Source organism: Aspergillus pseudonomiae (genome assembly GCF_009193645.1).
Source record: "Aspergillus pseudonomiae strain CBS 119388 unplaced genomic scaffold BDV37scaffold_137, whole genome shotgun sequence".
NCBI lineage: Eukaryota > Fungi > Ascomycota > Eurotiomycetes > Eurotiales > Aspergillaceae > Aspergillus > Aspergillus pseudonomiae.
In genome coordinates, this window is record NW_022476129.1 from 61,676 (window position 1) to 75,797 (window position 14,122).

The window sequence follows — 14,122 nt, forward strand, 5'->3', positions numbered from 1 at the left end:
TGACCTAATTGTCTCAGATCCTTGTACAGTTGGGATCTAGAGGGGTTGAGGAAGTTTCGCTACGCGGAAATCTGCAGTGGTTGTTGCGGCGTGGCGCTGCGTTTGCGTGTGGTCATAGTGCCAGATTCATTAGTAGATTACTAGAAGAGGGCGAATGTAAAGAATTCCCTTCATATCTTCCGTAATGTATAACAATGCAAGAAAGAAGAGAAGTTAGGGAGTTGCATGGGGATATGCGAAAAGTGGATATCACACGTCGCGGGGAGGTGGAAAATGGAACTAAGTCACGTCTCCCTCCGAAACGGCTTGGGAATAGCGCGAGATACACCAAACTACAACGCGATTTACCTCCCACGCGACAACTCGACTACCACCTTACCTCGCAAGACCGAGAGGACAAGTCGTGTTCACCTTCTTGTTCATATCGTCTTGAATCTCTCGTTCTTACTCTCTTCCTTCCACACCCCTCAACGCCACAAAAATACACCTTTCTCTTCCCACAATTGCCTCTGAAGCCCTAATCTCTCTTCCGCTCTCCGTACGGGTTCCTACTTGAACCCCAAGTTTCTCCCACCTGCCCTACTGTTACTACTCTTTCTCTCTAAACGCCCCCAATACACCGGAATGTACCCGACTACACTGCATCCCAGCCCCGTCAAAGACGGGAGGCGCGTTCTCGGTGAAAAGACCGCCAACGCGTGTCTGTCACCCGCTCACCATCGGCCCGATGCTTCGCCCAGCAAACGCTCGCTCCTAGAACCACCTTCTCCCAAAAAGCTCCTTCCCTCTCCTTTATTTGCTGGCCAGAAACGCACAATTGATCAAGTGGACGACCAAGCGAACAATGGCAACGTGCGGGCTCAAAATAACGAGTCTCGGGCGGAAACACAAACGGTACACGACGTGCAGAATGAAGCTCTCACACACTCTACAGCTCACAATGATGATCGGGTAAGCTGAGCGAAAACTCCGAGTGACATTTTGAAAATTTTAGTTTTGAATTGGGACTGATTATCAGGGGTAGTCGGACCAACAACAAACAGACGCGACGGAGCTACATGTAGCACCATCACGGGAATCAGATAAACAACAGTCACCAGCAGACACCACGCCGCTTGCTCGAAGCCCTAGACAAGAAAGAGAAGCAGGTTCAACACGAATTGTCCCTGAAGACCCTGAAACACGCAGATTATTTATCCAACAAGTCAGTGTAATTGATCTGCCATATTCCTATGTCGGTCTAACCCCACGGAACAGAAAGCAAACCTTCTTCGGAACCGAATCCAGAATGCCATGCGCCACGTTAAAGATCCTCAACTTGATCGCCGTCTGTCAGAACTAGAGGCCCACAGTCGCAAATTCCCGCGTCTATCACTCCCCGAGACGCTCACGCCCAGCCACCAGAAGGAAGCGGTGACACCGCACCGACAAGACGAAGACATCATCATGCCTTCCTCTATCACACCACGTGCTCTTCAACCCGCCGTCGAGTTCAAGCCGAGAACCGAACCATCATCAATTCCTCTCGGACTATCATCGCCTCCTTTATCGACAGAGAATGATAGTTCCCAAGATCCTATGAAAACGCCTACACAAACTCATTGCAGGACAGACACAGCAGGGTCTCTGATGCAGCTCAGCAGTCCTCCAGCTACCGTGTCGCGAACCGGCCGCAACAGAATCATGGGAGAAGTCGATGAGCAGGATGACATCGAAGGAAACCAATCCGAGAACCAGGCTGTTACACCATCTCAAAGAGGAGATGCTGTTGACGGGCTCCTGAAGCTCATGAACACGGCGGATAGACGTGAAGCTGCGAACGCCTGGACTGGCTGATTCTGCCTTCTGACGATGAGATGACCGTTCTGTCTGCTTAGATTGTATATTATATTTCCATAACTCTGTACACAGGACTAGATGCGCTAGCCATCTAGGATACCGAGGACACCCCGACGCGTCTACTGGCAAAGACGTGTTCGCCTCATCCGCTGTCTCCACAGACAAGAGTGAGGAAGCACTACCGGAACTCCAAACCATTGTATGGCGAGTTTTTTGATGCCTCTCTCCATTGCCTTCAAGCAATGGGAATTAGTCAATGATACCACATACTATTTGACGAGTTTATTGATGTCACGCTCGCATGTATCAAAGCTTCCATAGCACATAGAGCTCAATATACCAATTCCAGAGCACCAACGCGACATACTTGGCTTCGATCAATAGAGTATCGCGATTCACATTCCTTGTTTCTTACTCTGCTCAAAGTTCGACAGATCAAGGCATTGCCAGGTGTCCAGTTACAAGAAGCTAGATGTACATCAAAGCACGCCAACGTGCAATTGCGCTCTAAAAAGCTCGTCCAAACTGTAGAGAATAATAGACTCTCCACGATACTTGGGGAAAACGCTTCCCCACATTGGGGAACACATCTTGGGGTAAACCATTTAAGAACCTCATAGATTCCCCAGTTTTGGATCATGATTTCTTTCCTTATTTCTATAACCTGTAAATGTCAATACTTATCTATCCTAAACCACGATCTCCAAGCATCACTTGTTCCCCTCATGGCACCCACAACAATGAAAGCCATCCAAATCCAACAATACAATGAATCCTACCATATCTCCGAAGTGCCCGTTCCCAAAGCAAAGCCACACCAGGTTCTGGTCCGCATCCAAGCCGCGGGGTTCTGTCATACAGACCTCATGGCATTGAACAATAAATTTAACACAACGCTGCCCTTCATCGGATCCCACGAGCCCGCCGGAGTCATCGAAGAGGTAGGCTCGGAGGTTACAGGCTTCCAGCGAGGTGATAGAGTGGGTTGTATCAATTTCGATAGCGTCTGTGGTGAGTCACAAGGATAATTCCATAGTTGACTTTCCTGTTTATCTCTAATTGCTATAAACTTGTATAGGTAAATGCGCGGATTGCAAAGCGGGTCTCCCGATCTACTGCGATGCGCCTCTAATGAAGGGTATTACGACAGATGGCGGCTGGGCAGAGTATATGGTTGCGTATGTGGTGAGGTGTCAAAATACCCTCAAACGAGCTAGTTTTGCTAATAATGCTATGCTGATATTCCAGCGACGCTCGCTTTTTGGTCAAACTCCCAGATGACATGGAGTTCAAGGTTGCTGCGCCGTTGATGTGTGCGGGTATTAGTATCTATGGAGGGATTGTTCGTGCGGACGTCCCCGAGGGCGGGTCGATTGGGATTGTTGGGATCGGTGGATTGGGCCATCTTGGGACACAGGTTGCGAAGTGCATGGTAAGGTTATTTTCGACGTCATTGTTAGTATCCCAGACCAGTTCGCTAAGCAGTTCCGGATGATAACAGGGCTACAAGGTGGCGGCAATCGACGTGAAACAGTCCGCTCTAGATGCAGTAGCATCTTATGAGCATAGCCCCGACGTTTTGATTCTGGCTACGGATTCAGTTGAGAAGTCCCTGGACAAGATCAACGGGATGATTTCCTCGGATTACCCCGGGCTGGATGCCACCGTGCTTGCGACGGATCATCCAGCTGCGTTTGAGCTGGCGGCGGCTCTGACCAGGAAACATGGAACCATGGTGCTTTTGGGTCAGCCTGAGAAGGGGATTACCATGTCTTATCAGACGGTCATCTATAAGGATATCAAGCTGGTTGGCTCTTTGGTGGCTGATACTGCGCAGGCGCAGGAGCTGGTCGAGTTGTTCCATCGGAATAGGCTTCATGTTGAGATCACGGAGTGGAAGATGGAGGAAGCTGAGCAGATGAGGCAGTGGTATTGCTCGGGAGCATCGAGTGGGAAGAATGTCATAGTGATAGAGTAGTGTGTATGTATGTATGTATGTATGCATGTAGTATGCATGTTTGAATGCCAGTACAAGCAGTCGCACTGCATAAGGATGCATACTAGTATTAATGTCAGAAAAGCCGCGGCGATCGGCATTGGCTCGGCATCTCCGCCCAGTCACAAAAAAGGGTCTCGCCATCAACTGATTATTCATTCACATGATAATTATTGTTCCACAGGCTGTCACAAAACATCCGTCGGCTCTTTTCCTTTCTCTTCTCCATACAACCCCTTTACTCGGTTGATTCAATTCTCAGACCTCTCGTCGGAAACGATTACGGGCCGACTACAATCGCCTACGCATTCCCTCCCAAGTCATCACTGCTTCTCTTCCCCTCCCCCGCCTTTTCGGAATCATGTCCACCCCATCGGCCTCGCCCGTTAATGCGGGTGATCCCCAACAGAACGAGTCTGCGCCCGTTACCACTTCAGCAGAAAATGTAAACACGGCGGCGGCGGCGACCGCAGCGGCTGTCCCAGAGACCCCGGCACAATCTGCAGACAAGCCACAAGCGCAGCCTCAGCAACCAAAACAAGCAATTGATGATGACGACGACGATGAATCGGACCTGGATGAATTGGACGGTAAGCTTTGAGCATCAAATTTCATACAAATAGAATCAAATCTCAACAACGATTATCAAAAGATGTCCTCGACGACTTCAATAAGCCCAAACCCGCCCCCGCCCCCGCCCCCAGCGCTCCATCTCAACCTGCGCCCGCGCCAGAAGCCAACGATTTCGATGAAGAGGCTTTCATGAAGCTGCTTGAAAAAGATATGGCGAGCATGATGGGCCACGCTGCTAAGGAATCCGGGGCATCTGACGACAAGGGTTTCGAAGACACCATCAACCAGGGTGCGGACGCCTTCACGAAGCAACTGGAGGAGAGCGGGATTCCGCCCGGTGACTTCCTCAAGCAGCTTTTGGCGGATGTGATGGCTGAAGAAGAGGGTGGGGATGCTAGCACTGGAGCTGCTGCTGCGCCATCGACTGGTAGTGCTGGGTCTTCGTCTGGTGGGGCGGGAGCTGGAGCACCGCCTGAGTCGTTCAATGATGCTATTCAGCAGACGATGAATCGTATGAAGGATTCCGGAGATAAAGCTACGGCTGCAGCGTCAGAAGATGATGGGGATGATATGTTGGCGAATCTGATTAAGGCTCTTCAGACGACCGGCTTAGATCCTGATGAGGAAGACGGCGGTCTGATGAATGTGGTTGCGGCGATGATGGAGCAGCTGTCGAACAAAGAAATGCTGTATGAACCGATGAAGGAGCTTGATGCGAAGTTCGGGCCCTGGCTGGTGGAGAACAAGGGCAAGGGGAAGTTCTCCGATGAGGAAATGGAGCGGTTTGAGAAGCAGGCGACTATTGCGTCGCAGATTGTGGCCAAGTTTGAAGAGCCAGGTTACACAGATGAAGATGCTAAGTGTCGCGAGTATGTGTGGGGAAAGATGCAGGAGGTATGTGATCCCTTTCGTTCTGGGTCTGTTGGGTTATGCTTACTGATCTGGTGCAGATGCAAGCTGCCGGAAGTCCACCGGAAGAACTCGTCGCGAATCCGTTTGGGCAAGACCTCAAAGGTCCCGGAGGTATGCCGATGCCGGATTGTACCCAGCAATAAAGATCTGGTCTGAAATTACCGATCTTTCGGTGACATTTACCCAGTCTCGCTGCAATTGCAGACCTCATCTCTTATGGCACTTCAAATGCATCTGGTGTTGGCATCTTCTGTACATATATCATTTCGATACCCTATTTACTAAGCCAAATGTCACAAGGCTATCTATCTTGACATGTATATCACAGACAAATACGTAGGCTGTTGGCCCGAAACAAATCAAATGTGGACCGCCAGCGACCAACCCAACCGAACGCCGTAACGCAACCTAGCCCATATGTATTACCCAGTTCCTTGTATATCCTCCCAAGTCGTGCCGAAGTATCGTAATCCTCAGTGTTCTCACCCCGACATATCCATATCTTGACTCAGTGCTGTCTGATCGGCTAAATCCATGAATATGTCCTCGTACTCCTCATCACTAAACGATGAACCTGGATCTTTCCATGCACCGCCATTATCTTGTCCAGAGGGCGTCTGCATATCCACATTCTCAAGCAACTCCATCTCCATTGCCTGCTCCTGCGACAGATACTCATCCAGAGCCTGGATATCCGCCTCGTCTAAGAAAACGATCAGGTTAGTCATTGATCCCACCAACAAGGTTCTTGGAGAGGGCAAGCATAGAAGAAAGCCTACCCAGCACATCGTCAACACCCTCTTCTAGATCCCTCAAGTATCCCTGCAGAATGCCATCCGTCCTCCTCCGCATCGACTCACCCCACTTCTGCTGCTCCGCCACATGTTCCATCAACACCAGCTGTTCGCCCCTATTAGCAAAACGTGCATCGTCGCGCCCTTGCTTGATCCGATTCAAGAAAACATTGCGTCTCGCTTCTCGCGCGGACGGCGATGAAGAAGCGGTGCCGTTTCTGGACGCGTTATTCAACGGATTAGATATCGTGCTTGCATAGCGCTGAGCATATGTAGGCGAAGTCTTGGAGCGGGAGGACGTGTCCGCGCGCTTCGAAGGCGAAGGGGAGATCGGAGACCCGAAGAATGGATTCCTGGACTCTGTTCTTGACGTGACGGGTGTGTTGGGTTGACTTTCTGAAGCTGGGGGGAAGTGGAACGGTGAGGATAGCGAGGCCATCGGGCGCGCCGGCGAACTGCGAGGTGAGAGTGGAGACGGACGTGCGGGCGCGGTAGCGCACTGCGAGAAATTGAACTGTTGCATGGGGGGAAGTGCGGCGAACATGATGCTAAGGATGATGGGCAGTAGTTTGCGCGTAGGATGGAGTCAGTGTAGGTATAGGGAGTCTGCGTTGTGGTTCCCCGGTTCGGAGATGGTGGGTATAGACGGTGGCGGTACGCGTCTCGAATCCAGAGGTGCAGCTTTTGATGGGTTGATATTGTGTCAATGGAAGTGGACTTCGGGATTTGGGGGAGCGAGGAAGCCTAATTAATGGTTTATGTGGAGTCAAGAGCTACTTTGCTCCTAATGTCCTCGCGTGCTTGAGTTCTTGAACTCCAGCCACCGCGTAAGACAGGTGGGCTGGAGGGATTCTTAGCGTCGATCCGTGAGCGCGTCCCCAACACGCCATCACGGGGCACTAGTCCCGATGGGGTCATATTGCATTCCTGAGGCTGCAACGCTGGCTACAAGGGCTTGGATGCGTGGAGTACATAATTCATCGATTCAGACCATGTGGTATCACGCCGCTTGGCTACATGCTAAACAAATTGGTATATCACCACCTTAGAGATCGCAGACGAGGTCGAATTCTGAGTCGTATGGGATGGTGGTTTGGGCCAATTGCGCGGTTACCGTGGTCGCATCTGTTGTCGAGCTGGTTGCTGTCGGCGCAGAAGCTATGGTAGCATCTTGTGACGCTACGCTCGTAGATGATACGGTCGACATGCAACTGTCTATTCAGCAGTAGGTCAGAAGAATTGTTGGTGGTCTGCCAAGGCCGAACGTACTTAACTGATCCTGACAATCTTGGAGGGAGAAGGATGATGACTGGTCCGTGTTGGCTATCTGAGTACGAGTTAACAGACTTCTGCAACGTTCGTCAGTGACACAATGCCATACTGACCTTTTGGCAAGAGTTAAATTGGTTGTTGCAGCTGATGGATGGACTCGAGTTAGATAAGGACTCCACGTGGGACAGTGAAACATGGGACGTGGAGCTCAAGGCGAACTACCTTCTCGAGGCTGCTGATTCATAATCCGTCTATGAGAGATCAGCTTGTTTATCATTCGATGATGGGAAAATGATCAATAGAGACTTACAAACGTGTCGCCGTCCACGCCATACGGCCTTTCAGGATCACCCGTGTCCGTGACCTAGGGACATGTAAATATGGATACATCTCACAAGTCAGAATAGTATGGAACTCACAGCGGGTGCAGAACCCCCTAGTGTTCCGGTAAATGTCTAATGAGAGATTCAAGGTATGAGAGTCTAGCTTTAATCATGATGACAGGAATAGCCGACTACCTGACGCTTGCCTATAGAGGCTGGCGCATATACCAGCCCGACTGGATCCGGGATGAGCGCGCTCGCGTCAAGGATCAGAAAAAGAGCGCTGAGGATTAATGTCATAGAAGGCGCCATGTCTCGGGCTGTTACTCCTGTGGCATGGACTTGATCACCCAGATACTAAAAGAAGTAGCAGCATCGCGAATGTGGGTAGTGCTGTGTAATAATATTAATTGGGTAAAGGTCAATCATTATCTGCTGGACACTGTTCCGCCGCATATAAATATTCCGTGTCCAGCGGCTGGGGATTTACATAGATTAGGTTTTCAATTCGACACGGGGTAAATCCTTGCCTGTATGGGAGAGATGGCGGTTAAAGTGTTCTATTAACAAGGGGCCTTTGGTGTTTCATCGGTCGCACTATTCCGATGATTATCCGCACGCGATATACAGCCAGTGCTTCGAGGTGGTACTGAAGAAAACACATTCGAGCTAGTTTCTGTGACAATTAAATACATAAATATCGGGGTAAAAAAGCTTTTTTGTTTAGTTGGATCGCCAGACGATTGTCCAACCAAGCTATCGAACAGAAAGAAGAGACGGTGAGACGGAGGATACCACACATCTCAGGATCTCTATGCAGAACCAGTGCTTCGAGCGGGGGAATCAAAGACAACAAGCCAACCATGAATGCTAAAACAAACCGCTGTACGTAGAAAGGAGCGTGATCTTAGGGAAGGAATGACAGGCGTTCTATGCGAACAGTATGCAAACAACAAGGACATTGAACACGTTGCATACCAAAGAAAAGAAGAAAGAGACCCAATGTATCTTCACCAACAAGCGCCAATGATAACTGCGTAATACTCATACAAACTCTACAGTGTCGAAATCACTGGACCATCATGTACCATGCCCACATCTATATGGAAAGGGCCAGGTACGATCAAAGAAAGCTGTCACGTTAAAACCGCCGGGGAGTGACAAGAACCTGACTCATTTAGAAATTCGATGCGGCGTTGACAGGTCCGGGGTTATGGTATTGGTCCAAAGTGCTCTTGAAAGGCGTGCCAGCAGCCCCGGGGCTGGGAGCCTTCTCTCGAACGCCGGAGCCGACAGCAGTACCGCTCATGAGGTCTGTAGCTTCGTCGTTGTCGTGGCCATTACGCTTGCGTGCATGAATTCTCCAGGCAACCACACCAAGAGCACCGATTAAAATTGCACCACCTACACCAACGACGACACCAATGATGGTCTTCTTTTGGTTAGAAGAGAGGCCCGAGCTCTTCGAGTCCTTCTCTTCCCCGTTCAGGGAAGGAGAGTCCGTCGCGCCGACCGGAGCGGACGAGGTGGTGGTAAGCGTGGTGTGAACAGGTGTTCCACTGACCGTCTGGACAGTAGTAAGAGTCTTCACAACAGGAGTTTGGGAAGTTTGCGAGCTGTTGTCTGCTGAAGTTTTGGAGTTGCTGTCGCTGTTGTTATCTGTTGTAGGTTCGCTAGTGCTTGATGCTGAAGTTTTCGTCGGCTGGTCGGCCGAGGTTTTAGGGGGGTCTGTGGTGGAAGATGACGAGTCTGATGTTGTTGTGGGGTCAGACTTGGTGGCCGTTGGCTTGGTGTCACTAGTTGTCGAAGTGCTTTCTGTAGACTCAGACGAAGATGAAGAAGTTGATGATGTCGACGATGTGGATGTCGTGGTTGGATCTGTCTTGGTAGGTGCGGCATCCTTAGAAGTAGCGACATCTCCGCCCGTGACCGCTACGCTCTGACCGGAGACAGCGGCCAACAGGGACAACGAGTATAAGAGGAACGAAAGACTCGACACTCGCATGATGGGCGGGTGATGTGGGATGGAATCAATCAAAGTAGTCTCAATTCAAAGGCCCGGAGGGGATGAAGCGAAAGAACAAGGCGGTTCAATCTCGTGACTGTATGACTGACAGATACTCCGGAGACTTCCAACGAGGGTATGGGAGGTGGCAGGAGGAAGGATAAAAAAAAAAAACGATCGTACGTATCAAGAGGGGAAACTCGGTGAACTGCAGATGTAGGAGGGGTTAACGAAAGACTAGATAGATATACGTATGATGAGAGGCACGATGTAGGTACGAGAAGAGAAAAGAGTGTAAGGAGGCGGCGGGATAAAGATGAAAAAGGATTGGAGAGACGGAAGGCTCATTGAAGAAAGGGAAGAGCGCGCAGTCCCACTCTGACTGGTTCCTCCGGCTAATCACCCTCTCATCATGTGTCGGCTTGGGTGCGAGGGACGCTAGTCCTCATTCTTTTCTCTTTTCTCTTTTTTTTGCCCTTGTTCCATACCACACACGGTTAGTGAGGTCTGATTGAACTAGGATTTTACCGAAAAGGCGGACCAATGCACCAATACCAGCAACGATGCCCGATGTGGGTGGGCGCTAGTGTCAACTTGGAAGACTAAGCCCCCCCACTGGCCAGTCAGTAAATGCGGGCTGAGACATTCTAGCCAGGAGAAAATTGGATCGCTGGGACTGTGTGCCTGACCTCTCGGGGCAGAAACTCTGTTTGGCTCCGCTATCCTTCGCTATCGCCATTAGTCCATACGACCGTTTCCTTCTTAGCCCGTCAGCTGTCAATGTTGGTCTACGGATGGGGTAACATCGTACATACAGACGGCATAAGTGGAAAATCCTGGGTGAGATGATCTTCCTGAAAACTGATTCGAATGCAATCAATAGAAAAACCGTGCTATTTTAAGGAACGTCCCACGGTACGCCTGCCCAGAAACCACAGGACACCTGGCTGCTGAGTTGTTTAATCATTTATGCACCCATGGTTCTTTAGGTAATGTTACATAGGAAAAACACAAACAAATCACCTTTACCTACTCCGTACCCCAACATGAATCTCTCCCTACCGACTCAAGAATTTTCTTCGTCGCTCATTTAGGTGCCGTGCCTATCCGAGGATTCCAACAGCACCAGCAATACAAGCCGGAACATCCTCGGGCTTTCTAATGAGTTCCCCATTTTCCTTTAGGCCCATCTCTTGTCTACTGTGTAGTGCCGGTACTGCCGACCGGGTAAACGCCGATCGTCTTCAGTTGAGACATTCAAGCCCTAGCAAATCTTATGCATTAAGTGTTGGTCTGTTGGCTTGAGCACCCGAAGGAAGATCGGAAGGATTTGTGATCTCGTTGTCCTTTGCACTGAATTGTCTCTACTCGTAAGTTCAGTATACAGGGCCTTCTGAGTCTGTGTATGGCTGTGCACGGCTGCATCATCCAACACCTCTTCCAACGATGCAGAGTGTGACGATCGACAGCAGGTGATAAGTTCTAGATCCTGAAGTTCTGGACCACCGCCCACTTCTTCTACTGGTGCTGCCTTACTATCATTTGCTCGTCACTTCGAGTAAATGTACTAACCAAATCAGGCGTACTGACTGTGTGTCATAATACTCAGGGTACGGAGTACATATGCTCCGTACGAGCCACTGACATACATTAGTAATTCACATCGAGTGTGTACCACTCACATGACTCGACGGGAGGTGGCTCCCAGTACGGAGTACTAGGAGCAAATTCTGTTGTGGAGGCGAGTGTCATGCAGGTTCATACACATTCGAGGTGATTCCAGATCTACCGGCGTGATGCTCGGACATGACTGAGATTATTCGACGCCACTGTTCGTGTGACGGCCCAACAGGCCCGTCTACTGATATACATAACTAATATCATCTTGTCATACAACTGGTATACGTGACTAGATCATGGAAGCCCTGTATTATCCCCTGTCCGGTAACCCTCGGCTAGCCCGGGTGCCCAGGGGCTCCCCAGCCTTACTGGTTCCAGGAGGTGGATGAATGACCGTCCCGGTTCTAGAAAGCACAATAGATTTACAACGCAGAGACAAATTCACAACGGCTACATGGCAGAGAGGAAGGAGCGTTTTAGATGGATGTCAATGCCATGCTTCACATTTCCAGCAAATGCGGCGCCAACACCCTCGCAGAACACCTACTGCAGGATTGAGGGGAAAGTCTAGCTTGGTTTCAGGAAATCAGTCGAGGAATAGAGTGGCAACGTGCCTTTGTTCGCAAAGAAGCTCGATCATATCCTTAGGGAGTTGCGGTTATTTGGTAGCTACTTGTCATGTAACAGGTGGAGAGGTTATATTTCGGAGGCTCGGAAGGCTGCGTATTCCTGGCAGCAATTGCGCTACCAAGGGCCGTTATTCATTGTTCTGGAACTTGTCTATGTTGGGTTGACTCCACTTGTTGTAGCCACGCAGAATCCATCACCAACGTCAGCCATAAGAGATGATGTGGTGACTTGTGACATGTTTATGATCATGTATAGCTTAAGTCTTAAGCATAAAAAAGCATAATAACCTAAAAGTCAGTGCATGCACATGCAGATGCATGCCTGCTAGCTGTTACTCGAAGCCGAGTCTGTATCTCTTCGGGTACGCATATTGCCCGCGATTCATTAACATGCTTGGCTTACAGTCCTTACATCAGATAAACACTGGTTCTAGGATCAAAAAGAATAGTATTCCGATTGAAGAAGCCTTTTAGGTATTGCATTCTATTGATATGTACGCTTCCAACTTTCAAAGCCGAGCTAGACCATTGACAGAACCAGATAGGCAAAGCGGATGGAGCGGTTGACGTTTGATCTCCGGATGGAATGAGGGATGTAGCTCACGGTGCAGAAGAGTTACAGCCCAATCGATATCCGGTCATACAAGGGTTTGAAATCCAAAAGTATGAGATCAACAACGATAATGCAAGGGGGAAAAAAAGGAAAAAGACAGAAGACAGAGAATAAAGAAGAGAAACTAAATTGGGTATCATAGTAGTCATAATCGTACACGAAGCTTGGGGAATGATCGAAACCATATACCGAAGCCCATCATTAGAACTTATTCGGTGGTTTTCCCTTGAGCTGGTCTTTGATCTCTTCCTTAAAGTATTCGACGAACTTGCTCAAACCGGGTCCTAGAGATGCCATCAGCATCGGCTCAACACATGTACATTTCATCCTGTAAGCACATGATGGCCATACCATGATTGTCTCTATGAGTACCTCCCATTTCTTCGGGAGGTACCCCATGTCTCAGATGTTGGACTTTTTGATGGACTCGTCCCACAAGTCTGTGAAACGCCGGGCTGGAGAGTAGCTATACGAGAGAATATCAGCACGAAACTCGCGCGTAGGCGATTGCGTGTGGATGTGCATACCCGAGCAGTGAGCCAAACCTAATTGGAGGGGAATGAGTCAGTCATGGATGATATCGAGGATGGCAATAGAAAGGAAGCTGGTCTGGAACAACGCGATTACGTACCTCGAAAGTCCGGAGCCAGAACATTCGGAACACCATCTTGCGAATGAGCTGTTAGTACCTAGTAATCACAGGAGGCAAATGTACGGAGAATGTCGATGGTAGCTGATGAGCAACGAGACCACAGGCCTCAGGAGCCGAAGGAAGAAAAAAGAAAAGAGGGAGGAGGAACAAAAGCCGAGGAGGTTTTTCAGGTGTGCTGTCAGAGAAACGGAAAGAAGACTAGTCAGAAAGTGGCCTTTCCCAAGTCAAGCCTTTAGCTGTGCCACAACAGCTGACCTGCAGCCAGTCAAAAGCGACGGTTTCAGTCCACCTGCCCGGGTTAATTTTGTGGCAAGTAATTGACGAAGTCGTGCAACGGCAGGACTTAAACGTGGAATGTGTTATCATTGCTTCTTTTAGGTAGATCTATGGACCTGATCGTCTTGTAGAAAAATTCTCCAGAACTTCTCCTGTACAACAAGTTTAATTTTATTTTGATTGTATTTTACTATGACCACTCCTCTCTGATTATATATCTTTTTCTTTTCCTTTTTCTTTACCTTTTTTCCCTTTTCCTCCCCAATATTACAAGATTCTTCTATTGTAGGTATCAATTTATCCTTTCTTCAAATTACATCACCGTCGATAGTCACGCCGACAATTCCATTCTCATTGAGCCCCTACCGTGATTTCCTGGAAACTTTTTCGATTCTTTCTTTCGTTCTTTGCTGTCTTGAACTTCTCCAATCATCTGCAGAACTTGACCTGATTGTTACATTAATCCCGACAATTGCCGCCTATTATTTCCTTCTCCCTATCCCGGACTGCTGGCACGTCCTTCAAATATAGAAGTGCGGGGGAATAACTGTTTTTTTTTTTTTTTCTTAATTTCTTTTGTCCCTGTTGCGGGAGGCATTTAATATCTCTATATTTTTA

The 14,122-nt window shown here is 49.1% G+C and overlaps 7 protein-coding genes across 7 annotated transcripts; 3 read left to right on the top strand and 4 right to left on the bottom strand.

The window, feature by feature from the left end:
* The first annotated feature begins 223 nt into the window (after positions 1-223).
* On the top strand, positions 224-1,850 carry BDV37DRAFT_44538 (uncharacterized protein). The gene is made up of 3 exons (XM_032090667.1): positions 224-951; positions 1,025-1,204; positions 1,258-1,850. Exons 1-3 carry the CDS (start codon positions 625-627, stop codon positions 1,834-1,836), a joined length of 1,086 nt encoding a protein of 361 aa, XP_031935223.1. The 5' UTR covers positions 224-624; the 3' UTR covers positions 1,837-1,850.
* A 714-nt stretch (positions 1,851-2,564) lies between these two features.
* Positions 2,565-3,817, top strand: BDV37DRAFT_276571 (zinc-dependent alcohol dehydrogenase; the record flags this gene model as incomplete). The annotated part of the gene is made up of 4 exons (XM_032085585.1): positions 2,565-2,850; positions 2,918-3,017; positions 3,088-3,271; positions 3,341-3,817. The coding sequence occupies 4 exons, from the start codon at positions 2,565-2,567 to the stop codon at positions 3,815-3,817; spliced, it is 1,047 nt and encodes a 348-aa protein (XP_031935224.1).
* A 278-nt stretch (positions 3,818-4,095) lies between these two features.
* On the top strand, positions 4,096-5,752 carry pex19 (putative peroxisomal membrane protein receptor Pex19). The gene is made up of 3 exons (XM_032090670.1): positions 4,096-4,425; positions 4,488-5,302; positions 5,359-5,752. Exons 1-3 carry the CDS (start codon positions 4,197-4,199, stop codon positions 5,461-5,463), a joined length of 1,149 nt encoding a protein of 382 aa, XP_031935225.1. The 5' UTR covers positions 4,096-4,196; the 3' UTR covers positions 5,464-5,752.
* BDV37DRAFT_44788 (uncharacterized protein) lies at positions 5,640-6,995 on the bottom strand. The gene is made up of 2 exons (XM_032090671.1): positions 6,100-6,995; positions 5,640-6,023 (listed from the first exon to the last, which is right to left on the bottom strand). Exons 1-2 carry the CDS (start codon positions 6,656-6,658, stop codon positions 5,803-5,805), a joined length of 780 nt encoding a protein of 259 aa, XP_031935226.1. The 5' UTR covers positions 6,659-6,995; the 3' UTR covers positions 5,640-5,802.
* A 164-nt stretch (positions 6,996-7,159) lies between these two features.
* On the bottom strand, positions 7,160-8,021 carry BDV37DRAFT_289027 (uncharacterized protein; the record flags this gene model as incomplete). The annotated part of the gene is made up of 5 exons (XM_032088377.1): positions 7,160-7,325; positions 7,384-7,463; positions 7,697-7,750; positions 7,806-7,841; positions 7,905-8,021. 5 exons carry the CDS (start codon positions 8,019-8,021, stop codon positions 7,160-7,162), a joined length of 453 nt encoding a protein of 150 aa, XP_031935227.1.
* Positions 8,022-8,886: 865 nt separating this feature from the next.
* On the bottom strand, positions 8,887-9,714 carry midA (putative cell wall protein; the record flags this gene model as incomplete). Its single annotated transcript, XM_032085586.1, has 1 exon — positions 8,887-9,714. The coding sequence occupies one exon, from the start codon at positions 9,712-9,714 to the stop codon at positions 8,887-8,889; it is 828 nt and encodes a 275-aa protein (XP_031935228.1).
* A 2,738-nt stretch (positions 9,715-12,452) lies between these two features.
* On the bottom strand, positions 12,453-13,395 carry BDV37DRAFT_44543 (uncharacterized protein). The gene is made up of 4 exons (XM_032090668.1): positions 13,208-13,395; positions 13,104-13,121; positions 12,928-13,042; positions 12,453-12,860 (listed from the first exon to the last, which is right to left on the bottom strand). Exons 1-4 carry the CDS (start codon positions 13,241-13,243, stop codon positions 12,778-12,780), a joined length of 252 nt encoding a protein of 83 aa, XP_031935229.1. The 5' UTR covers positions 13,244-13,395; the 3' UTR covers positions 12,453-12,777.
* Positions 13,396-14,122: the final 727 nt, after the last annotated feature.

Coding starts and splice junctions, on each gene's coding strand:
- BDV37DRAFT_44538 (XM_032090667.1), top strand. CDS start 625: ATGTACCCGACTACACTGCATCCCAGCCCCGTCAAAGACGGGAGGCGC. Junction 952..1,024: donor CAGCTCACAATGATGATCGG/GTAAGCTGAGCG, acceptor TATCAGGGGTAG/TCGGACCAACAACAAACAGA. Junction 1,205..1,257: donor GCAGATTATTTATCCAACAA/GTCAGTGTAATT, acceptor CCCACGGAACAG/AAAGCAAACCTTCTTCGGAA.
- BDV37DRAFT_44788 (XM_032090671.1), bottom strand. CDS start 6,658: ATGTTCGCCGCACTTCCCCCCATGCAACAGTTCAATTTCTCGCAGTGC. Junction 6,024..6,099: donor GGGTGTTGACGATGTGCTGG/GTAGGCTTTCTT, acceptor TCGTTTTCTTAG/ACGAGGCGGATATCCAGGCT.
- pex19 (XM_032090670.1), top strand. CDS start 4,197: ATGTCCACCCCATCGGCCTCGCCCGTTAATGCGGGTGATCCCCAACAG. Junction 4,426..4,487: donor GGACCTGGATGAATTGGACG/GTAAGCTTTGAG, acceptor GATTATCAAAAG/ATGTCCTCGACGACTTCAAT. Junction 5,303..5,358: donor TGTGGGGAAAGATGCAGGAG/GTATGTGATCCC, acceptor GATCTGGTGCAG/ATGCAAGCTGCCGGAAGTCC.
- BDV37DRAFT_44543 (XM_032090668.1), bottom strand. CDS start 13,243: ATGGTGTTCCGAATGTTCTGGCTCCGGACTTTCGAG. Junction 12,861..12,927: donor TACTCATAGAGACAATCATG/GTATGGCCATCA, acceptor TGGCATCTCTAG/GACCCGGTTTGAGCAAGTTC.